This window comes from Nymphaea colorata, chromosome 4 (genome assembly GCF_008831285.2).
Source record: "Nymphaea colorata isolate Beijing-Zhang1983 chromosome 4, ASM883128v2, whole genome shotgun sequence".
NCBI classification, from domain to species: Eukaryota; Viridiplantae; Streptophyta; class Magnoliopsida; order Nymphaeales; family Nymphaeaceae; genus Nymphaea; species Nymphaea colorata.
In genome coordinates this window covers 14,957,352-14,982,813 of record NC_045141.1, presented here as the reverse complement: position 1 = coordinate 14,982,813, position 25,462 = coordinate 14,957,352, and the positions used below count along the sequence as shown (strand labels likewise).

The following is a 25,462-nucleotide window of genomic DNA, read 5'->3' as shown; positions in this document are numbered from 1 at the left end:
GTGTTACAAATTTCACGATCATCCAATTAAAAGGTTATCGATGCAATGCAAGCTGATATAACCCTTTACAAATCCGATAAATACTAGTTAAACAAAGCTATATAAGTCGATATGTAACTTTTATTGGTCAATAAACATAGTAAATCATTAACATTAATTTTAATGTTATTGAATGAGCTACTGGTATTTTGGCTCACAAGTATAACCAGTGAAATTTGTTCAGAGGGGGATCTGCCTAGTAGACAAAAAAAATACACAAAATCCAATTTTTTCAAAATTTAAGGGGCATTTGGATTAGGTCGTCAAAAACTCAGTTTTGTGAAAATTTGGTTTTAAGAAACCCAAAAGTTTAAGAAACCCGAGTTGTTTTGTAATTTTTGAGAAAAGATTTTGTACTTGGGTGACTTCGGTGACATACGTAGAGGGATTTGAATGAGATGTATTCTTTTCCATATCAGACTTATCAATAGGAATGAAGAAAATTCTAATTCCTTATTCAAATTTGAATATGAAATCACAACCTGAATCCAACATGAATCTGATTTTTAAGTCCACAACCGAATCCAAAGCGCCTTGCCGTACGTTAAGGACCAGTTTTCAAAATTGGATATTAAATGTAGACTATCTATTTAAAACAAAATCCAAATCTGATCGAGTAATTCGTTTATTCAGATCGGAATATGAATCAATCTGATGTTATTTCTTAATATAAACCCAATAATTTTTTTTCATATCCAGCAACTGTGAAGAAGGTGAGTTGGATATCAATCAAATTGAATTTATTAACATCCCTACGCTCAACTATGTTTGTACGATTTAAGCTCAGCTTCAATATTTTTAATTTGTTAATAATAATAATAATAATAATAATAATAATAATAATAATAATAGCCTGAACCCTCTTTAAGAGGGTGAAAAATCCTCTTGACAATGTTGCAAAAATTCAATTGGCTGTCATGTGTCGCATGTTACTCATTCTTCTGTTAGCTTTTAAAATATTTTAAACTTTTTTGTTGTATATTTTATATATTCTATTTTTATTTATTTTGAAATAAATTTCTACTGATTCAACTAAATTACTGAATTAGGTAGACCTAACCAGCCCTATTCAAGTGGGTGAGCAAGAATATTATTTTATCCTACCATTCAACTATAGAGTCAAAGTCCTGGCTCTTTTTTTTATTTTTTTATATTATCAGGTCTCGTTTGGAGGTTTTAAGCAATTCTGTTTGATTTTGAGATTTTATAACGGCCCCTAAAAGTGTTGAGTATAAGGAAATTGTTCTGTTCGTAGGGCTGCACAAAGAGTCGAGCCAACTCGGGCTCGACTCGAACTCGCCCGATGTAAATGAGTCGAGTTCAAGCTCACCCTTAAACTCGAAACGTTAAACGAGTCAAGCTCAAGTTTGAAGAACTGGACTCCCTATTTAAAATCAACTGAATAGTATAAACGGGTTTATGAAACCATGACCTTAAATTACATGGACTTGTGCAATAAATGATACTAAGAGAATGATAAGATTAAAATATAGAAAATGACCATGATATCCCTAAAATTATTATGAATTCCTTCTCTTGTTTGGCGATAATTTTGAGAATTTGTTGAAATAAATTGAGATTGGAATCCTTTGGGAATCCGATCAAGTTAAAATTTATATTTTTTTAATTAAAAACCTAAAGAGTTTGAAGAATGAATGCATGAATGAATATCCCTATCGAAATAGTTTAATAGGGGTCTGCAGCATATTTATTTATTTAAGCAAATTCACTGTGATTTTGACAATATCAGTTGCATGACGAACTCTCATTTGTTTGAGTCCTTAAATTAATTTAGTTATATTGCGAGTGAAATTTCCTTGTTTTGCATAATTTAGTATTACCGAAAGGGTTGTAAGCACACGGATGGCAAGGCAGTTCACCTGGTAAGACCACTATTGGGGGTAACCATTGTCACATCTCAATACACTCTTTTTTTGAACCGTAATAGGTCTCAACACAAGCTTTGAATTAGACCTGGGCATCGGCCTGACCTGGCTTGATAAGGATCGGGTCTGGGTCGGCCTGATGCCCAAAACCCGAGTTTGTGCCAAGCTTGGCCCGATTTAAATAAAATATATATATATATTTTTATAATAAAATATATATTATTATTAAATAAAAAAATTAATAGGGCCAAACCGGGCCCATCAGGCCAACCCGAGCCGGCCTGATATATTATTGGGCTGGTTTTTTAGGGCCCGGCGCCCAAGCATACTTTGTGCACCCTGTGGGTGGTGGGCACAGAGAGAGTTACTGGCATTAGAAAAAATCATTGGGTCTTAAAAGAGAAAATAATAACCAAAGAGGGAGACAACTTTGTATCTATTTTTATTAAATTGCTTTGAGGATTCATTATTTAAAGCTGCATGTTTTTTCAAAATTCTTGTCCATGGTTCAATAACAATGTGTTACCATTGTAAATTAGCCTCTATAATACAATGCGAGAGAGGTAGGGATAAGTTAAACAATAATTTCAGAATTTAAAATCTACATTTATAGATCTCAAATCACCTTTAATTGAAGATCCAACATCAGGTTCATTTAGCTTTCATGTATTTTAATTTTTGCTTCAAACCAGAAGTATGTGAAAATAACATTATGATTGAACGACTCGTTGCCCAGAAAAAGATTGAAAGCCGTTCGTCCTTTCTACTTGTTTGGATGGAAGAAAAGGAAAAAAAAGGAAAGGAAATGATAGTCACTCATGTGTTTGGTTCGTTAATTAAGAAAGAAAAAATAAAAGAAACTAAGAAAAAAACATGGTTGGTTGTTAAATGAAAGGAAAATAATGGATAACTCAATGTAAATCCACCCAGTATCTCTAAATCTAAAACTAGAGAGATAACTTAATATGCTAATATTCCTTTTATCGTATTACTTTGATATTGGAACCAAACACAAAAATGGCGTTTTAAGTTTTAAGGTGCATTTGAATAACATCATCAACAAAGTTTTTGAAAACCCTGGTTCAAATCCAGTTTAGTAAACTCAGTTTGGATATTTGGATGACAATTAAAAAAAAACTTGATTTAAACCAAAAATTAAACTTTACCTGAAACACTTGAGGGGCAGCAGTTTTTTCAAGTTCTTCATTAAAATCAGGTTTTGACAAAACTTGATTTTGACAAAACTTGATTTTAATGTCATGCAAACACCCTTGAATTGAAACGATGTTTCGGAGCAAAACCGGGTTTTATGATTATCTAACAAGATACTTCTTGTCAAAAAAAAAAAAAAAAAAAAAAAAACAAATCCGACATCAAATTGGACTCCGCCACCGCCCACCACATAAAGACAACCTGGAATAGCCGGTTAGGGTTACGGGTCGAACCGGTAAGCTAGTATAAATAAGAAAGGTTGGGGGAGATAGAAAGGACCCCCTGCTCGCCCCGGCCTTCCTTTTGCCCCTCGTCCTCCTCTTCCTCCTCCCTCTCTCTCTCTCTCCATCAAAACCGTGCTCTCTCTATCTTGTATATATAGCGATCGTCTTCCCTCCCTTTCTCTCTATAAAAACGGATCAATTCGATTTTTCCCTCCTCGATCGTAGCCTTTTGCTGCGGGCTTCTCGCCGTCGCGTCTGAACAAAGAGGATCCTTGTGAAGGGGAAGCAATTGGGGATTCTTGTTCTGAGAGTCGGACGGCGGTTGATGAGCGGAGAGCGAGGGGGGTAGAGAAAGAGAGAGGGTGTGCGTGATCTGTGGTTACGAAGATGACGGATCAGGGCTTGGAAGGAAGCCAGCCTGTTGATCTTTCTAAGCATCCCTCCGGGATTGTGCCGACCCTACAGTAAGTTCGTCTCCCCCATTTTCTGGGGGCTTTCTTTGCTGAATTTGAGGGTTTAATCGTTTTGGGGAGGTGGGTTTCCTTTCTTTTTTATTTTTCTTGTCCGTGGGCAACGCCCATATGCCGGATTTCTTGAGTTTGTACGTCTCTGGACTACGGGATCTCGTTTGGCATGTGGCGTTTTCTTTGATAGAAGCGGTGCGTCGAAGTTGGAGGGTTGTGGAAGAGAAATGCTTTTTAGGGGTTGATCTATTTGAATTGGTCAATCTTGATTTTTTTGTTTCGGTTATGTTCAGCTGTTGGTATGAAATGCCACTGTCTGAATTCCTATCTCATCCTCGTTCTCCTCGTTTTCTGATGAGTCACAAGTGTGTATTCGAATCTGTGGCAGTACCAAAGAGTTCGACCTATAAGTCTGTCCGTAGGTTCCTCATTCAGCTACAGCTGGCTTGACAAAATCCTGTGGTTAGGGGATATCAGGTATCGCTTGCACTGGCAAGCGCAAGTATTCTTTGTGTTTTGTGGTTCTGATGTCTGAGCTTAGTGAGATAAAGTCATTGGGGTGCTCTTTCCGGGCCAATTTGTTCTTTTCAACCATGTTGATCTTGCTGCAATGGAGGCTTGATATCTCCAATTACTGTTTTACAAGATAAACAATGTGTAAGAAGGATATTAACAGTCAAAGTTATGACAGACCATCTCACCAGCCAAGGTTATATGCCTCCCTCATTTTCCAACTGAAAACATGGGTGACCCATAGTTGCCAACTGCAAGAAATTCTGGAAGCAGTCTAGGGGCTTTGATAATCCTAGGAATTAAGAGCTTTTGAGGATTGAGGAGATCATGATTTTTGAACCATATATAAAGTAGTTCAATTTAATTTCTCAAGAAGGTCTTCTTGGAAACTTCTCAAAAGAATGGCTATTGTTGAGAAAAATTCTTGGAAAATGTTGGATGTAGTAAAAAGTTCAACAATTAACGAAACAATCAAATAGATAAAGAAAACATTCAGTAACATTTTCTAATGAAGACATGAAAGAATATATATGTTCTCCTATACAAACTAAATGAGATGATTTTTCCTTTAATGTTGCCATTCTTTTCCAAAATGTCATGATCTTTGTGGAATATTTTGTCAATATTCATTGAAAGTATTGACGTAATCAAGCTTCTTAATCTTGTAAATAAAGAGTATTTCAGTTCTCCAAACATGGGAGCCAAAATTCCTACTTACTGAGAGTTTCAGTTCATGATGAATTGGGATTCACCTGCGGTAGGAATCAAGGTTCGATCAAGGAAATTAGAATTCTTTGCATGTCTTGATTCCACTCCTTAGAAGAAGTAATTCTGGTGACTATGATAAAGATTGGTTCTATTCAAAGTGCTGTTCTAGCTCTCCACAACTGGGAACAACTTCGTTGTAGGATCCTTATAGATATGGTTGCATTGTTGTAGAAAGTATCTACACATACATATATGTAACATTACATGTTTATCCCTCTATAATAAACCAAAATGCCTGTTAGGAACTCGGCTCTTTTACACTCTCTTAACATACCAAGAGAATCGAAATCAAAAGAAGAAAAAGCAAGAAAGAGCACACAAAGATTTACGTGATTCGGAGACAACGTTCTACTACGTCCACGGTCGCCACATAGAGCAGTCACAAAAAAATTACAGAAATGGCACCCTCATAAACATGAAATTAGGGAAGGCTATCAAGTATGGATCAGGCTCCACACTCCATCAATGCCATCGTTAGCTATTGGGCAATTCCAAAGGTTACTAGTTCGCTCTCGAATCCTATAAATAAGAGCCCTAGCTAAGGCATTGTTTGTAATACTTTAGTTTTAGGTGTATAATAAAATCCCCTTTTCTTTATTTCTTGTTATTTTGTGTGCATTTTGTCCCTCATTGGTGAACTTTATTTGTTCTTCATGTGTTTATAACTTTATAGTTTATATGCATTGCGAGTATTGTGAGATGCTAGAAGGACATATTTTTCTCTCTATCCATAGATGGTATCGTAGCAAGGTCTGCATCTATAAGAGCCTTGGTTGTTGTTCCAGGAGAGTCCAATTACATCTTTGTTGGTTTGTGACATGAAGACTGCAATGTCTGTTGCTAGTAAGTAGTAATCATATATTTTATAAATGGAAAAAGCACGGAGAGATGGATAGTCATTATGTAGGAGAAGCATATTTGAAGAACCATGTATATCTTCCCTATCCGCTGTGTAAGTACTAGATAGCAGATTGCTTCACCAAGGCCCTTCCAGTAACTCTGTTTTGCTTTCTCTTTGGCAAACCTCTGGTGGGTTTGCTTTAAGTTAGGTGAGTGTTAATATACATTTGTAGATTTTTTTTCTCGTATGTGCAACTTTTGTGACTTTTTGCTTCTTCTTCTTTTTTACTTTTTGTACAAAGGCATTTGGGTCGGTCTTGGGACAAGTGGTGGGAGTGTCCAGCAGTTAGCCAGCTGGCTGTTGGGCACACCTTATAAATAAGAATCCTTTGTATTTAGATAAGGGATTACTTTGTAAAACTTTTAGGGATATAATGAAATCCTCTTTCGTTATTATTATTTGCTCTGCATTGTGTTCTTTATTGTGAAGCTTATTTGTCCTTCATGAGTTTGTACTCATTATAAGTATTATGAGATATTAAAAGCACCATTGTGCTTGAGAGTCACATTTTTTGGCTCTCTATTTTTACAGTAGTAGTTTCTTTTCAAATACTTACATCATTAAACATGTTTTCAGAAACTTTAACAGTGATCTGAACTCTGAATGGACTATGGGTTTCATATGCAGAAATATTGTCTCAACTGTGAACTTGGATTGCAAGTTGGATCTTAAGGCCATAGCATTGCAAGCTCGAAATGCAGAATATAACCCCAAGGCGTGTAACTTGTATATCTTTTCTTATTGTCCTATTTATTTTTGTTTTTCTTATATCAGGCTTATTGGTTTTTTTTATCACATCTAACAATTGTTTTCCAACAGCGTTTTGCTGCTGTTATCATGAGAATAAGAGAACCAAAGACTACTGCCTTGATATTTGCTTCTGGGAAGATGGTAAGATTACCTTTTAGTTATCTTTCCTTCTACCTCTTCACGAAATGGAACTTTTTTCCTTGGTGAATATTGAATTATGGTGTTAAGTAATTGAAGTTATCAGCCAAGAAATTACCCCACCTCCTATCCTGTAAAGAGTAAATATATTATGCATTTGGTAGGTTGTAGTTGTACCATTTAGGGGGTGTCTGATAGCCTTGGATTTGGAATTGTGGATCTGATGTGAATCTGACATGGCATGCTTTTTCTGATGTGGCAAAAGAGCTATGGCAGAATCCATGGTTCATCAAATTAAGGATCTTCGGTCAGACCTAAGATCCACACATAAGACCCTTATTTTACTTCTTTGCTACGAGAAAAGGTTTCTGAGGCAATCAAATACCCTCTAAAGGTAGATTTTTTTATTGAGGGGCTTTTTCTCAAAAAAATTCCTCTAGCTATTTAGTGGATGTTTTACAGGTTATATATGAGAGCTAGGTTAGATGGAAATATGGGATCCAAATGAACTGTGATACTGAAATTGTCTGAATGTGTATAATCTTGATTCTTATTTTTGACCTGAGTGGATCATCGGTCGATACTGGTTATGTGACACAGAAAGAGGTACAAGTGTGACAGGCCGGACTTGTCCTTAATCGAACATCAGTACTATAGTCTAAGCAGATACATTTTTTTTCATGCTCTAAAATTTTTTATGCTGGGTTTGATCAATATTTTCATTCCAAGAGAAAAGATGATGCTATTCCATCTATTGATGTCCTAATGATAATTAGTATCTTGTGCTTTCATTTTTCATGGAGTAGAAATAGGATCTGGCTGCTCACAACACCTTGGCTAACGAGAATAAGTCATCATAATTGGTCCATAACTGTATAAAAAGTAATCATGAGGAATAAAAAGGTTGATATGCCTGTATTGGCAAAAGTGGTTTCATCTATATGCTTTAGAATTGCCTTCTCCATCTTACTTGCTCCCAGTTCCCTTCATAATCATGACACAAGTGAAGGACGTTGGCCTGCCTGAGCCATTAACTTGATTCATAGAATTTAGATTGGTATGCAGTTGCAAGAAATATTTTCCTCTACAGAAAGTCATTAAAAGAGGGAAGCCTGTTCTCATGAGATTGGAGAATAGCTTTAGGTGAAAGGGAAACCTTTCTGCAGGATTTGCCTCTCCTAATGTTATGTCTTAATCTCAGGCCATGTTGGGAAAAGAAGAGAGAGGTACATAGGTAAAAGGTGCGCCTATTTGCTGCTAGATGCAAGTTTAGCACCTAGAATTGATAGATGATATATATGGCCTTTAGCTGTGAGTGCACACATTTTTCCTTTCTCTTTTCTTATGTTTCTGGGATGACAACATTGAAATTTATGGGTTTCAGTTATATATATATATATATATATATATAGAGAGAGAGAGAGAGAGCAAGTTCCATGTTCCAGAACATGTTATAATCAATTCTTTTATGGTTCCTGATTAGGCTTATTAGTTCGTTCTGGACACTAGCTAGGCTTTTGGAACACCTGCAGCCTAGGTTAGGTATTAACTAGCTCTTTAGTTACTTAGCTTTAGCCTTTATTTTTTGCCACTGTCAATGTCTAGGGACTTCCTATATCTTAACATGCTTCATTAACTGCATTCTAGAAATAGGTTATATAATATATTTTCCTTGGTTTTGATAATTAATCATTTCGTTCGAACATTGGAATGCACACCTTTCAAATCAATAATTCAAAAACTTGTATACACTCCAGCTGTTTTTTGTAAAACTAGTAATCATGTGTTTTCTCTTTTACAAATTCCTTGTTCTTTTTCCCTAGAGCTTACGTACAAAGCAAAATGGGTTCATTTATACTCCATCATCATTGATCTGTTCACTGTTATGTAATATTTACATGTAGGTCTGCACTGGAGCTAAAAGTGAGCAACAGTCTAAACTGGCAGCAAGAAAGGTATGTGTTATGTTGAGTGGTAAATCAATTAAAAAGGTAATGCCACAAGCATTTTATGAATATGCAAAATGATTCTGTGATCTCACTTGGCATTTCTGGTTTAGTATGCTCGCATAATTCAGAAACTCGGGTTTCCTGCCAAGTTCAAGGTATTTAACTCCTTTTTCCTTGCTTGTTAAAGCAACCTGCTTTGCTCTGGCTTCTCCTTCTTCCTTGCATTGTTCTGCTAGTAGGATCTAAAGCCCTGTGGTAATGGAATGCTTGGCAGGACTTCAAGATCCAAAATATTGTTGGCTCTTGCGATGTCAAATTTCCAATAAGATTAGAAGGTCTTGCATATTCCCATGGTGCTTTCTCTAGTGTATGTATTTATTGACTCTTTCTCTCTCTCTCTCTCTCTCTCTCTCTCTATATATATATATATATATATATATATATATATATATATGCGTGTGTGCATGTTACCTAATATTGCTGATTTCTACTTTCCCTGTAACAGTATGAACCAGAATTGTTCCCTGGCTTGATTTATCGGATGAAGCAACCCAAGATTGTTCTGCTTATCTTTGTCTCAGGCAAAATTGTTCTAACAGGCGCTAAGGTGATTTTGAGGATTCTCAGTTTCCATCTATTCTGTTTTGGCGTTCAGGTCTGCCTATTCTAATGTGTTTGGTTCTTTTACATAGGTGAGAGACGAAACATATACAGCTTTTGAGAATATCTATCCTGTGCTCACTGAGTTCAGAAAAAGCCAACAATGGTATGTTACCATTATCTATAAACCAGAGAATTGCAATGTTCTCTCTGGTAAATACTGTTATATGCCACTCTTCCCTCCCTGCATTTATAGCTCCCAAACCCACATGACATGGGGGCAAAAAATTTCCTGTTAGTACGTTCGAATTTTCTATTACTTATCTTTTAAGTCTCTTTTAGTACCGCTTTCTTTAACTGCAGCCGCTTATGATGTTCAGACACTTGTTAAATTTTTGTCTTGATCCTTAGAAGACATTTTACTCATTGTTCATATTTTTCCCTTATTAACGTACTAATTGGTTTTATGTTGTCATTGGCAGACGAAAGAGCCTGAAGTTAAAGAAATATGATTTTGAGGAAGCGGGTGCATTAATTTCCAGATCATTAGCAATCTGCTGATTGCTGCTTGTGCTGACAAAATTCACAAATGTAAATAGCTGGGTGTTTGAAAAAAGCGTGGCTGCTGTCTTATGGTGGGAACCTGCTTGATGGGGACTGACTTTTCTTGCCATTTTGTGTGTGGGCTATAGAGCTTGGAGTGGGCATCCGTCGGGGGAGAAAAAATTTGATGCGGGTTGTAGGTACCGCAGAGGCTGGTCTTGGGAGCTTCAGTTCTGTCATTGTATGCATTGAGCACATCTGATGCACATATGTTGGTGGCCCATTCGTTCTCTTTCGGAACTTAACGGAAATCAGTCTTCTGTCTAAGGTCTTATTGGTGGGGTATTTGCTTTGTGGTGCCGAGGCCATTGGTGAACCTGTGGACATACTTTATAATAAATAATGCGCCCAACTTTTTGAGTACTTCACGTTTCCGCAAATTGACAAGAAACAGTACTTCAGTTGCAAAATTTTAAAACTTAAGCCTGCTTTTGTTATCTTGCTGGCCGTTGAGCGTGCTTCTGTGAATTTTAACCTTGTCAATGTTAGCAGAAGCTTAAATGCAAAACTTTCGAATTCGATTATAGAGTGAAAATTAACCTTTTGACCTTTTAGAGTTAACATCTGCTGTTTCATGTTACCTGCAAAATTTTGCCCACATTAAACAGACATGACTCAAGTGCGATTGCTTTTTTATTTTTTGATGAAGTAGCTGTCACCATCAAATGGGCTCAAGCATTTCTTGTGGATGATGCAAACTGAAATATGCAAAACTCAACAGTAAAGTGATTTTTTTTTTTTTAAGAGTTGCTGGTGAAGGGAGAAGCCTTTTTAGGGCATTTTTCTCAAGTCCAGTCCTGCTTTGCCAAGTTAAGGTTTATAAACAGCCAGACCCCAGACAGCTCGTGAATACCAAGTCATCGATCGCTCTGGCAGCATACGCTGCTAGAATTCTATATGCACCTCCTTTCTTCTGCAATAATTTGACTCAATTGACGACAAGAGCCAGGCACATGGCTGACTCCGGAATCGGACTCAAGTCCTCGTTCTGATAGGCCAGTTCAAATGGCTATGCTTGCCAAATTAAATAACAAAACGGAACCTGAAAAATAAACCCATAGAACAGAAAAGTGCTTTCATTCATTTCATTTGAGCCATTCATTCAAAACTGTCATCCTGAGTAATGTCACCTTCCAAACAGGGCGACCAAGATAAAAAGGGGTGGACCATGGTTGCGTATCCGTGGAAACCTAGCAAAAATCCATCAGGCCTCCAAATGCAACCCATGTACTTTTTCGAAGCCCACAAGGGTTACGGTACAGCAAGAATTTTGCATTCTCTGGGCGACTCATAGCCATACTCCACCTAGGAATGGCTTCAGTTACATACCGTGCCTTTAGGAACTCCCAAGCATGCCACTCTTAGCAAGATACCGAAATGCTTGTTCCGGGTTTCTCAGGGATGAAGCTGACCTGGAAACAGCCAACTTTCTCTTTTTCAAGAACTCCATGGAATTCTGGGCACATTGAGGTCCAGGAAGGTCCTTCAGAATTACAGGCTCGAGTCTGTCAACGGTAGTGTGAAAGATTTAGTTAAACTCGCTCAACAATGAGCTGAAACAAGAAAGGAAGTCCAAAGAACATGCACTAATTTTACCCCTTGCTTCCAGATTTCTTTTTTTTCTTCTTCTGGGGCATGCTGTCATCGTCCTTAACTTCAGCAACTTCTGGGAAAACTAGTCTGCTCATTGGAATATATTACAAAATAGATGGTCAGTGGCTTGAGGATGTAAATGCTCGACAAAGGAATATACAGGATGACAGACATTTTGTGGGAAGTGTAATTTTTCTCATGTAAAGTGAAAAACAAGTCAAGCTAAATTGTAGCAACTAAAATAATGTGACTTATTTTTTCATATAGTCATATTAATTTTAATTATAGTCAAATGAAAAGTAACAAACACAAGTTACTTTAACTAACGAAAACATTATTTACTTCAAAAGAAGCTATAGCCATAGGAGGTGAATATCCCGTATTTTGGCTTTGGCTGGCATTGGCCTTCTTATTGACATAGCCAATTAGAATGAAGTAGAAAATCATACATTCATATTCTTAGTTTACAGGAACACGGGTACTATCTAAAAGTAAAATGCAAGTCCTTTATCAGCCAATCCTCCAACTCACATATATATTTACACAAGTTACACTAAATAACTGTCATTACCAAAACTAGTTAGAAGTGCCATGCAATAAGAAACAACTCAGAATTCGATTGTGCAGAGGGCTAGTGTAAGTACATATTCCACTAGCTCAACCGTCATGAGGTTCACCTTCAAAAGGAGATGAAACAAGAACTTTCTAAACAATCAACCTGCTAGTGTTATACATGGTCATGGAAAAGAAATTCAGCCTTGTCAGCTCGGTTATAATACGTAATGAATAAAAGCATGTCAGTAAGTCAGGGAAAACAGCAAAAGCATAGGCACAACTTAAGCATCAGCGATCAACACAAAGGTACACAAAAAGGTAGACGTAAAAAACCAGGCGAACATAGTTAAGCTATTCACTGACGTGATCAAAATAAAAAGAGAAACTCCATACTTTTCACGTGCAGCCAGGAGATTAACAATACTTTCTGGAAGCATTCCACTCATATGTTGTGGTTGTGGCTGTGCCTCTGGCTCATCTGGTAGTTCTGTCTCCTTCACAACTGACCTCACTTTCAAATTTGAAGAAGGTTGTGATTTCTTCTGTGCCCGTCGCCTTCGCCGTTCTTTTGCCTCATGAGCAACCCTATATGATAATAGCTTATGTAATGTTAATTTTGAGCAGGGACAACATACAGACAAAAGTTTGCACATATTTCCTTTTAATGTCACATTTGTTCTGATTTAAGAATATAAATACTCATGTCGCAGTCTCACAGGTATACTGGTGCAGGCATAGAGTACTATTATGAGTGGAAGGAATATGACATGATAGTTTCATAAAACATGAGTATATATTTGCTGACAAGGAACCATAAGAATGTAAAAGAACCAGCACGCACAAGATCAACCCAGTGGTGTTCTTTCAGGATAATCTCAATGCTTTCCATAATATAATCAGAACAACAAAAGTTTGTACGTCCTTCTCTTCACTTTAAAGGAAGTAGAATTCGAGCATCCATGTGGAAACAAAGCATATCAGTTGCACTGCTAGTTGTCAAAATCAGAAGTTGGAAATAGGTCCTCAAGTCAATAAAAAGACTGATTGGGACTATTTCGGCTGAGCCAATCCAACTCAATTGACTAAAAGTACAACTAATCACTCGTTGGGATTTTTACCACAAAGGTGCATGCACAAAATTTAAGTGCTCTTTGTTGTTTTGAAATTTTCAACACCTCATGAATATTCATGATTAATCAACAAGACAATTCTTGTTTGGTCTTCTAACATAAATTCTCATAGGCAATTGATGTGACAGGCTAATAGCAATTGAACATGACATAAGTACTATATTGATTCATTTTTATCAGATTTCCTTTTTCTCAGTTTTCCAAGAAAATATTTCTTACAAATCACAAACTTTATCTTAAGCAAAATGCAGTTGTTAGGAACTTCGGATTCACTAAGCAACTGTTCTGAAAAGACAGCATTTCTAATCGCACTGAGCAATGCTTCTATCATCATGAAGATGCCATTAGCAATGGCGATCCTACACAAAACCCCAGAACTAGAAAAAAGACTGCAAAAAGACGACAACCCACGTATCTCCTCATCTAAGTTCCATAGCAAGCATCAAACTGACAAATTCACTTAAAGGTGCTTCTTATAAATCCCAGTTGAAGGGTCAATGGGTAATCCAAATTTATCCATAAAATTGCAATTCGTAATCCTGAATCTAGTTTCTGTCACAGACAGGTGACACACACAGAGCACTAAAATTACTACTTTCTGAATTAGTTGATGTTACAAAAATAATCAGCTAAAACCCGTCAAGTCGATGCAAGTTCTTAAGCAAACTAATCCATGATCCTCATAATGACAAAAACACTCATAGTAATTACCTGGCTTTGTTTTCTCTTATAATCTTCCTGATCTCTTCCTCTTTCTCTAATCCCTACAAATACAATTCAAAACAAAACCAATGAGGAAACTACAGCATAAAAGCAGTAAAGAAACCAAACGGGCTTCGACGATTAAAATCTTATTGGTCCCTCAACGGAACACATAGAACTCAAAGTCGCCTCCATTCATATAGATGAAAACGAAACAGCATTGATATTTCATTCCAAACTAGCTTGAGTTACACAAAATCAATCTCGGAGAGAGAGAGAGAGAGAGAGAGAGAGCACCTGGCGAGACGTGAACTCCTCCGGAGCATCGGAATCAGATTCTCCTTCCATCTCCACCTGATCTCCCCTACCAGAACCCCTCCACGCTCTCTCTTTCCCTCCGTCGCTTGCTCGCTCAAGTAGGAACCCTAGGTTCCTACGGTGAAGCCAAATGAGAGACGGGTTGGATCCTTACCACTGAAAACCCTTATCCGGTTCAAAGAGAATGTGTAAAAGACGTCATGTGTTCGATTCTCGTCGTTTTAACATATATTTTATCATCTGCCTAAATTTCCTCAAATTTCTATGCAATTTAAGACCTTAAGGTCAAAAAAGAAAGGAGGCATTGGATTCTACGTGTATTCTCTCTCTCTCTCTTTCTTTTCTTTGTGTGGAATGTCCATTAGAATCTGACCGCGATTGAGTCTTGCGCTCAGTTTTTTTTAGTGTTCTTGCATTTGCATGGTCTTCATTTCTAGTTTTCTAGACCTGCCCTCCATTCATCTTTTTTTTTTTTTGTCATTCTCCCCACATGTCTTTTTTTGAAGTTGTGTTTGGAGGTTGTGGCTCGTATCCTCTTGGTGTCTCATTTGAGAAGAGCGCAACAACAGGGTCTTCAAGGACACCTTCTTATCGCCAGATTTGTGGCACATCTTGTGTAGGTGGATGTTCATTTTGTTATTCAACTATGACACCGTCATTCATTTGCTGCTGGGTGACTCTGCCACTCCATATATCCACTCTTTTCCGACCCTTCTTATTTCGTTTTATTGTGTTATTATAGTGTATATTTCGTTTTTTTTTTTTATTTTATTTTTGCGGTTTGTTCTTGTATCTAAAAGACTTTTTGTCTCCAAATTTTGTTTATCGGTTCTCTCTCTCTCTCTCTCTCTATATATATATATATAAAAGTTATTTTCCCCTTTCATATACCAATGAAAGAAATTCTCCAACTTGTATTTAAAAATGTATTGGTTAGATCTTAATCCTTGCTATCCCGCTTTTTTTTATTAAACTACTTCTAAACACTAGTTCAAATTTTGAATTGTGGAGTGATTAAACTTAGTTTGGAGATAGAGAGAAAAAAAAAATAGTATGACGACCGATGGGCATTTTATGTATCCAAGTCATTGGCGTCTTCTGTTTATTGGCATCCTACCATTATGTCTCAAGTCATTGGCATTTTCTGGTTATTGGAATCCAAATATCATTGCTTAAGTTATCGGTTTTTCATGTGTACGTATTGTCGTTCCATCTTTATAAAATATTGGAGGCTGTTCTTGAAGAACATTCATTTTCCAATCATGGAGAACGAGGCAAGTAGAGATGCAAATTGATTGAATATATTGGATTAGTAATTCAATTTTGGATTCGTTTATCTAGATATGATTCAAAAGACCAGATCTGGTTAATGATCAGGTTTAGATTTAGTATGCGATTTCATGAATCCAAGTCCGTCCCAGTTGAGATCCAATAAAGTTATGATCCAATTACAGAGAAATGTTGGATTGCATGCTAATTACATACACATGCTGTTGATCACAAAAGGGTACGACTCCGAGTCCAAATCCGGATCTCATTACATAGAATCTGACTAAGTTGAAAGACTCAAAAGCTGAACACAACCCCAATTGGATGTCTACATCCCTATATACTATTAAGTCGCAATCCAGATCCAATGCAGTGATTTGGATCCCCATACCCAAGCTCCCCTTCTTCCCTTGTCCCTGCGGTGTAGAGCTCTGTCAGGGGACATGAGTGAACTTATGGTTACTTTCTTTAACTCGAGAGTAATGTCTACCACCTTTTGCAGTTCAAAGAAATAACACCGACGGGAATAATTCTAACATATCGCTCGCCTAAAAAAGCCATACATTTTTTTACTATGAAGCACCAATTAAAAAAGTTTCATCGCCCTAAATATACGACAAAATGATGATTATCACCATATATAAATAAGTAAATAATTGAGGGGCACCAACATCTATAAAATAAGTAAATAGATGAAAATAATTAAACGAAACATATATATATATAAATAAGCAAATAATTGACGTTCTATTCCTCTCGAAGCCGACTTATTTGGACCGGTCTGGAACGTCCAAGACTTTTTCTTCTAAACCTGAGAAAGGGGTGCAAGACTTGGTCTACTTTAGCTTCAAGGGATGGATTTGGATAAGCTAAGTGCATAAGAAAATTAGATTCAATCCAAATTGTACTAATAAGAAAGGAAAGCACAAGGCAAGATCCATATATCACAAAAGGCCATTTAAACTCTAGTTGGATCCAGGCGAGCAAGATTTGGATCCGTACCATGGTATAACCAAGTCTAGTGCCAATGTCATATCAAATGCCCTAAAGTTTGGATCTTGAATTTGGATCCACTATCTGGGTTTATTGAATGCAACTTGTTTTACCGGTGCAGTCAAAATAAAATTTCACAAAATTTTATCTGCTTCTATGAGATCGAATATGGAATTATATTTACTCACTTAAAATCGAATATTTGTTTCCCTTCTTTTCCTGTTGTAACTAGAATAGAAAAGTCTTATATGTTACACATCTATATGATTGAGTCATTGGGTTTTCAAAATCGTATAAAAATAAGCGTTTTGAATCATATATATTTGACTCGGACCTGTTCTAAAAAACTCGAATGATTTGGAATTCCTTGTTGACGTAGACAAAGTCAATGAAACCCGTGAAAATATTAATATAATAGTTTCAAATCTCTTAAAAAAAAAAATGATAGTCTGTTCCAATCCCATTACCAGACTTTGGTCGGCATTGGAACATTTTTCCTAAGTAAACATTTAAAAAACTTAATCAACGGTGAAAAAATAATATGGTTTTTTTAAATTTTGATATTTCTTTATCTTTGGCACCATTGAAATTGATTTTTACGGCCCTGCTGTTTTAACATAATCTAAAAATAATTCTGGGAATTCTTTGATATAGGCTTATTATTTTTATATTTTTATTCAAAAGTTTCTGAGTGAAACATTTTTAGATAAACCGAATAAGGTGTGGATGATTTAGCCGATTAATTTCTAGAGAAACTGGTAGATGCTAAAAAATATATGAAAATTAATTAAAATATGAAAAATATTCAAATGATTAAGGGGTTCAAAGCACAACAACAGAAAACACGTTTTTTTTTAAAAAAGTGAAAAAAAAACATGTCTGTTTAAAACTTTAAAAAATATGTTTTTTTGAAAAAAAACGTTAAAAATGAAAAAACACGTTCTTAACGCATTTTTTCACTTTTTTTTGCATTTTTTCAGTTTTTTAATGTCAAATAGTTTTTTTTTTCATTTTTTATTTGTTTCAAAAGTACTTATCCTTGTGTTATTAGTTTTCCATTTATTTTATTTTTATTTTTTTAAAATATATCGTATTTTTTATTTTTTTCAAGTTCACCGTATTCTGTTAAAAAAAAACCTCTGGAAGACGTTGTTTATTACTATGATCCAAGGTTTGTTTGAATCTGTATTATGCAAAAGGTGATAAAGATGTAATGTAGCCGTAAAAGTATAAAACCCCATAGTATATGTTGGTTCTCAAATTTTCTTTCAAATTTATGTGAGATTTTTACCAAATAAGACTTTCCACAAAATTCTATATATATATCTACGAAATTAAACATGAAATTATGTTTACTCACTTAAAATCGAGTATCTATCTTCCTCCTTTTTCAAATCCTACTTATACCAACGAGTCACTCGGTTTTCAAAATAGACTAAAGAAAATTATTTTCAATCGTATGTATTTGACTCGGACCTGTTCTAAAACAAAGTTGAATGATTTGGAATTCTTTTTTGACACAGACTGAGCCAAGAAAACCCGTGAGAAAATTTCAATGTTGGACCTTGGAATATATTAATATAATAGTTTCAAATCTCTTTAAAAAAAAATGATTACCAAACTTTTAATTAAAATTTTAAAAAACTCAATCAAGGGTAAGGGTAGAAAAATATTTTAGTTTTTTAAATTTTGATATTTCTTTATCTTTGGCATCATCAAATAGGTCGAAATTGAATTTTACGTCTTTAATTTCCCGAAACTTTCTTTTTATACGTTGTTTAAGGCGCGTTATTTTCACTGCCGTTATTTTGACTGTGTCAAAAAAGTCAGGCGGGCGCATAAGATTGTAAGAAACATATTTTTCATTTACGGCCCTGCTATTTTATCATAATCTAAAAACAAATTTTGAGAGTTCTCTGATATAAGCTTATTCTTTTTATATTTTTATTCAAAAGATTCTGAGTCAAACATTTTAGAGAAACTAAACGAAGTGCGGATGATTTAGCTAATTAATTTATAGAGAAACTGGTAGATGCTAAAGATTGAGCTGTTAGATAGATAAAGAACAATTTCAGATCTTTTTTTTTGTTTATATCGACGATTGAGAGAAAAATAATGAAAAGATAATGACGACACATTTTTATAATCTAATGTTAGTTCTCATATTTTTTTTCTTCTTCTCAACCATCAATCTAAAAAAAGATCAATAATTGAAATTGTTTATTATCAATCTAACATATAAGAATCTTGAACCTACCAGTTTTTCTTAATTGGTATCTAGTAGCTCATGTTAGTTAGGCTCGAATCGTTTAGTAATGATCATAATTTGTTTTGAGATTTGATTATGAAATTTTTTGAATGGTTTTACAAATCAAACTTAAACTAAAGCAACATGCTTTTCATCTTAAGATCACATGTTGCATTCTTCTCGTGGCTGACATGCTTTGTTTTATAAAAAAAAAAAATCTAATAAGAAATAAATTGATTTGATCTCTCTTCATTTTTATCAACACACATACACACATATATAATGAACCCTCCTCGCCTGCACATGGATTCATGGGGAGGTATGGTTGACATATAAATTGCTGCATAAAATTTATAGGCAAGTTGTCCCAAGAAGGGCAAAGATTAGAAAAAAAAAATCCAAACCGGCTCTTAGAATTATCTGTAAAATATGGGGTCTTGAATGCAAACTGACAAGAGTTTTTTTTTTTTTTTTGAAAAAAAAAAACCTGCGTCCCCACTGGCTGCGCGCAGAAAGGAAACGGAAGAAAGTCGAAGGTGGAGAGAGAGATAGAGGAAGACAGAGGGACAGAGCGTGACGAGGAGAAGAAAGCCGACCGTTGCTTCGCCTCTCTCATTTTGCATACATCCCAACGAGAGGGGGGAGAGAGAGAGAGGTATTCGGGAATTTCCAGAAGAGGATTGCAGAAGACTTATATTCTCCCGTGATGCAGTTGTTGCTGTTGTCGTTGTCGGGAGGAAGGCGGCCTCCAGAATAGGAATCCTGAGAGCTTCGATCCCTCCAACCTCCAGGGGAGTGTGTGTCTGTACCCAAAGGAACAGGACGAGATGGCCTTTTGCTTCAAACTTTGCGGTGGAAAGTCTAAGCCTCGGTGACTCTCTCTCTCTCTCTTTCTATTCCCTTCCCTCTCTCTGGCATACGTTTCTAAGAGCTGTAGATCCAGTGAGGCTTTTCAGAACGATATTTATTTTTCTTCACTTGGACTTTGGTTTTGATATATATATATATGATGGTGATCCAAAACCAAAAGCCGATTGCGCAAAGGACTTGTTTTTAAAGGGGAAAATTTGGAAGAAATCATGGCTTTTCTTTTCTTTCCTTTTTTTAGTTTAGCTGAGGAGAGGGATATTATGGGAACATTGGGAAGTGTGAGGATTGGCATTGATGCTGAAAATTCTGCAGGAAGGGTGGGGAGAAGAAGAGCACAACGTGGAGGATCTTCTCGTTGAAGGAGTTGCACGCAGCCACCAACAACTTCAATTATGACAACAAGCTCGGAGAAGGCGGCTTCGGCAGCGTCTATTGGGGGCAGTTGTGGGACGGATCACAGGTTCGTTCGCCCTTCCTCCCTCTCCTCTCCATGTTGTGTGCATGGAATTGCTCTCTCATGTATGTGTACGTTTTGCCGGTTCATTTTCTATTCTCTTTGTGGTGTTTCTTCTATTGTGGGTGGTGGGCAAGTTTTGACATGTCCCCGCCAAGGATCTTCCGGTAGAATAATCACCATAAATAGGACCTTAATAAAAGGTCGACATTCATTAATAAAAAGGTTTACATTCATCTTATACTCTATTGAGATTGTCAGAAGATGCATCTCTTCTTCTTGGTTTCTTTTCTTTTTTGTTTAACTTGATCAGTATTTGGATGTTTCATTTTTTATCATAAACTACTTATTCTTTTGGGATTATCACTGTCGATAAGAATTTTTTTCTTTTGGGCTGTTTCATTTTTGGCAACCATATGCTTATTTGTGGTTTTGGATCTCCAAGTGTTCTCATTATTGACCGTGATGTGCTTATTTATGCTTTAGGGTGTTCAACTGCGGATAACAACGTACAAGCAAAGTTCAGAATCCTAATTCCTAGCTGTAACGTGCTTTCTTGAAGCTTGTTTCCAAATGTGTAGCTTGTCTGACCATTTTACCGTGTTTTGTAGGTTAAGATAAGCGACGTGAATTGTAGGAATTACGGAAACAATGTGATTTTCCAAATCAGTTTGGTGATAGTCTAACAGTAGCTTAGTTTCATTCTTCAGAAAGTATGATAATATTTTGTGGCACTGTAAAGGACTGTGAATATCTGGTGGTGAACAAAAATACTTGGAACAGAAGCACAAGCATTGTTTCAGTAGTAACTTGGTAGAGGAATCAAGGTCCGTTTTATAGCTGAGTAGAAAGTTCTTCAAATGAGGTGACAAGTAATCAAAGATTCGCTTGAGACCTGGAAGTATCATCGGAGAAGAAGATGATGGCATCTTCATCCCACTCTCATGTGCAAATGCACACTCATCCCTCATATTTTTGGAATGCATAAAACCCTTCACTGTGTGTCTAGATCACGGGCAGTGGTCCACCACGGTTCTTCACAATCCTAACTTCAATGTTCTATTACATTTTGATTTTGGCTCACTTGTTGATCTTCTGTTCTGCCTTCTTTCTGTATGCCAAGTTTCATTAAAATAAAATTGCTCTACTTTGTGCATATGAATAACATCAGTCCTAACTTCAATATTATCTTCTATTTTGATTTTGACTCGCCAGATGATTTTCTGTCTTCCCTTCCTTCAGTGCCTCTTGCAACGCAGGATACCAAACCTCATCAAAGGAGAAGTGCTCCACTTTGTGCATATGAAGAACTTTAATCCCAGAGATAAATTTTTTCCCTTGCTGATGAAAGCTTTCTCCCTACTTCACCTCGCCCAAGAATAGCCTCTATGTGCTCTCACCACTCTTGATCCTACACATCATCTAGCACCAAAAGAAGTTCTCTTCTGAGAGCTCAATATTTCTACACAAACTGTCTAATTTAGCAGTGCTCTCTAGGCATCTAGGTTTTGAGACAAATTTCCTTAGCATCTTCTGCACACAATCATTAGCTTTTGGCTTCTGAACAGACTTTCCATCCACGTTCTCCAATCTGTTTCTTGACTTCATAAAGAAACATGTCAGTGAGGGTTGTGTTGCCCATCCTACTTTGCCCAACAACATGGCTCATAGGAACATTTCATCGCTTTCTATAATTTACAGGGTTTTCCAGAGGATCTTTTCTATTGAAACTTTCTCATCAACCTCCCTACTGATGGTATTTCACCTGTCTACAGTAGAGGAGGTCTTGTGGTTGTCAGACACGCCACAGCACTCATGAGACCCTTACCACTACCTTGTGTTGTTGCTTTGAGTTTATATAATCTCAACTTCTGACTGGACAACTTCATTAATGATTTGTAATTGGCACTCTGATTTGCTAAGAAAATTTGTGCTAAAAGGAGACACCATTCAACAGTAAAGGCATGAAAATTGTAATAGACCTTATGCATGTAACCTTTGACAAGCCATTCTCACAAAAGTCACAGCCCAGTGGTTGAGTAGGCAAGCAGGTGGATGATGATGCATTTACAAAGGTGGCTGTTAACACTGAAGTTTCTATAGCTGGTGACTGATGAGGGCAAATGGTAAAAGTGAAACTGCTGTTCCACCGAAAGGTTAAGACTGCAATTAAAATGATTAGTTGCTTTCGGTACCATAAGCCTTTTTTGGATTAAAAATATCCAAGATTTTTTGAAACTTACAATGCTTGAATCTAAGGTGTGACTAAAAGGTCGATCATATTACTAGGACACTGCATTTACTTAAACTTTACAGTGATGCAAAATGAAGAATTTAAACATTTGAAAGCAAATTTACTGCTCTTTTCAGTAACTCATCTAGAACACATGGAAGTAAATATTACAATATGTTTAGTAGCTCATGTTTTCTTATTGAGGTTACAGGTATTTGAGGCTTAAATTCTAAAACACATAATTTGATGATCAGCAAAGAGACCACGTAATTGTAAGGGTGCCCTGTTTCTGTTTAACTGTCATTGTCCGTAAAGGAAAGTTCTATACAATCTTATCTTTTTATATTAGTTGGTCAATGTGGTCTGAAAATGTTTCTGTTGTGGCTTGCACAATGGCCATTGTCAGTACTTGATTGAGGTGGAGGGTGGAGTAAACGTGGCCGCAAACCTTGGACTTTTGAACTTGTTCCACCTTGCAGGATCATAGCGTGCATAAATGTTCTGATGCTCAGTTTTGCTTCATTGTGCACACCTTATAAGACCCTGGCATGCATAAATGTCCTGATCCTCTGTTTTTTCTCCATCACACCCCATCCTCATGGCATGTGTGAGGTTGAAATTGAGCTGTTCCTATTGTCCTTTAGAAGCAGTAGCTTTTGCAGGAAGCTTAAGAGAACTTATGGTTGATTCCTGCTGTTTAGACATGATGATAATTATCTTTCTGATGCTGTAGTTAAATGAGATCATGAACTTCCTATGCTTCATATGGTTGAAATTTTGTCTTGCTATTGCCACATATTTGTGTGCACATGCGCGCATGTGCATGTGTGTGAAGGTTACTGCTGTTTTTGTCATTTCATGAATTACTGATTAATAGATTGCCTTATTTTGCTGTTGCAAACTTTTGTGGCAGCTGACTCCATATATCTCCTTTTGATGCTTGCCTCCTTCTTTGTTGAATCTGAGTTTGGATCAAATCATGCATGCTCAAGCCTTGGTTTTTATGATTTTTTTTTTTTGTCGATGAAGGTGACCTGTATCAGTGACTACTGACTTTATTCTAAACAGATTGCTGTTAAAAGATTGAAAGTCTGGAGCACCAAAGCTGAATTGGAATTTGCAGTTGAGGTTGAAGTCCTAGGTAGAGTTAGGCACAAGAATCTGCTAAGTTTACGTGGCTACTGTGCCGAGGGACAGGAGCGTCTTATTGTGTATGACTTCATGCCGAATTTGAGCTTACTTTCCCACCTTCATGGGCAGCACTCAGCAGAATGCCTCCTTGATTGGGAGAAGCGGATGAAAATTGCAATTGGATCTGCAGAGGGGATCTCGTAATCTTTTTCCCACATTTTCTTTCTCTATATTTTCTGTATGTGTGTGTGAGTGTGGTGCATTCATATGTTTCATGAAGATGAGAAGATCGCTGACCAAACTTCCTAATTTGTCATTGAACAGCTATCTTCACCACCATACACCCCACATCATTCACAGAGACATTAAAGCAAGCAATGTGCTTTTAAATTCAGACTTTGAAGCTCAGGTAGCTGATTTTGGTTTTGCAAAGCTAATTCCTGAGGGTGCTACTCATGTTACAACTCGAGTAAAAGGCACTCTTGGTTATCTTGCTCCAGAGTATGCAATGTTTGGTAAAGCAGCAGAGAGATGTGATGTTTACAGCTTTGGGGTTCTGCTGCTTGAACTTGCTAGTGGGAAGAAACCCATAGAGAAGTCTGGTGGCGGAGACAAACATTCTATTGTTGAATGGGCATTGCCTTTGGTTTGTGATAAGAGATATGATGAAGTGGCTGATCCCAAATTGAACCAGAAATACAATACAGAGGAACTTAAGAGAGTGCTGCTTGTTGCATTAGCATGTGCCCAGAGCAGGCCAGAAAAGAGACCCACGATGCTTGAGGTTGTAGAATTGCTTAAAGGTGAGCAGACCGAAAAGCTAGTGGATTTAGCAAACAACGACTTGTTTAGACCAGACATGTCAGGATTTTCAGCGACAGATGAGAGCACAGAATTTTTATCTAATGAAAGCAATGCGAAGCCCACATCGAAAGAAAGTCGAACCTCCAGCGAGGATCATTGATGACAGTGACAAGGAACTCATATGCTACAGAATAGCTGTTAGAACCAGTGGCTAGCCTTTTGCTTCCAAGGCCAGGCTGCATCCAAGCATTTTAGTTTGCCTTTAATGAAGATGCAGATACCAAGTTTCGGATTATTGCCTTGTGGGAAGAGGAAGGAAAATGAAAGGAAACTGCTGAATTAAAAATTAGTTGACATGAAATACGTTTGGTTTGTATTCTGTGTGTTATATTGGATTGTTTGTACGAATTCCCCTTCTAGTCATTGGGTGCTTGCTGGTAATTTTATTAGATACTGAAGAAGTTTGGAATTTGTAGTAAATGATAGATAGAGACATCATTCTACAAATTAATCCATTAAGGGTTTGAATTGGTTGAACCAAGATGTATGCTTTTTCTCTTTTCGGTTGATTATGTACTCAGAGTAGCATTAAACATCTTTTGGGTTTATCTGATTTCATTAGGTAATTGGCGGAAGTTGAATTTAGGACAACTAAATGAATTTGATCTTGGCTCAAAAATCAATATCTGTTATTACAGAAAGATCGATAGAACTTTCATATACCCGATCTCTCCCATTTTTCAGGATAGTCTGTAGAAGATTATGAATGAATTATCTGAATCTTGTCAAAACTATGTTTACCATCAAATTTGTAAAGCGTGCTTAAATGAAAAAAATCATATCTTCTCCTAATATACCAAAATTTTCCTTATTGTGACTATTCCACGTCTTCCAGTGATGGACCAGATGTCTCTTTCACTTTACCAAAGTCCATTCCAGGTGCATTTGAAATTTTATGACAAGTCAAACTTGATGGGCAGTTGCCAAACAATTGTATTCTACTGCACAATCTGTTCTGATTGTAAAATCAAGGTCTATACAAACAAATTGTGGTGGTGAATATAGGTGGATTTTTATTATTCTTCACATTATAGTCACAATGTGGATGGGTTTTT

At 36.6% G+C, this 25,462-nt stretch overlaps 3 protein-coding genes across 3 annotated transcripts; 2 read left to right on the top strand and 1 right to left on the bottom strand.

The window, feature by feature from the left end:
- The first annotated feature begins 3,418 nt into the window (after positions 1 to 3,418).
- LOC116252975 (TATA-box-binding protein) lies at positions 3,419 to 10,410 on the top strand. Its single transcript, XM_031627646.2, has 9 exons — positions 3,419 to 3,825; positions 6,635 to 6,722; positions 6,827 to 6,898; positions 8,800 to 8,850; positions 8,955 to 8,999; positions 9,119 to 9,211; positions 9,350 to 9,451; positions 9,537 to 9,610; positions 9,927 to 10,410. Coding segments are annotated over exons 1-9 (603 nt in total). The 5' UTR covers positions 3,419 to 3,748; the 3' UTR covers positions 9,928 to 10,410.
- Positions 10,411 to 11,107: 697 nt separating this feature from the next.
- On the bottom strand, positions 11,108 to 14,481 carry LOC116252976 (uncharacterized). The gene is made up of 5 exons (XM_031627647.2): positions 14,325 to 14,481; positions 14,037 to 14,089; positions 12,589 to 12,780; positions 11,644 to 11,727; positions 11,108 to 11,552 (listed from the first exon to the last, which is right to left on the bottom strand). Exons 1-5 carry the CDS (start codon positions 14,373 to 14,375, stop codon positions 11,384 to 11,386), a joined length of 549 nt encoding a protein of 182 aa, XP_031483507.1. The 5' UTR covers positions 14,376 to 14,481; the 3' UTR covers positions 11,108 to 11,383.
- A 4,887-nt stretch (positions 14,482 to 19,368) lies between these two features.
- LOC116252500 (PTI1-like tyrosine-protein kinase At3g15890) lies at positions 19,369 to 24,960 on the top strand. Its single transcript, XM_031626808.2, has 4 exons — positions 19,369 to 19,726; positions 20,038 to 20,185; positions 23,481 to 23,743; positions 23,868 to 24,960. The coding sequence occupies exons 1-4, from the start codon at positions 19,683 to 19,685 to the stop codon at positions 24,505 to 24,507; spliced, it is 1,095 nt and encodes a 364-aa protein (XP_031482668.1). The 5' UTR covers positions 19,369 to 19,682; the 3' UTR covers positions 24,508 to 24,960.
- The last annotated feature ends 502 nt before the right edge of the window (positions 24,961 to 25,462 follow it).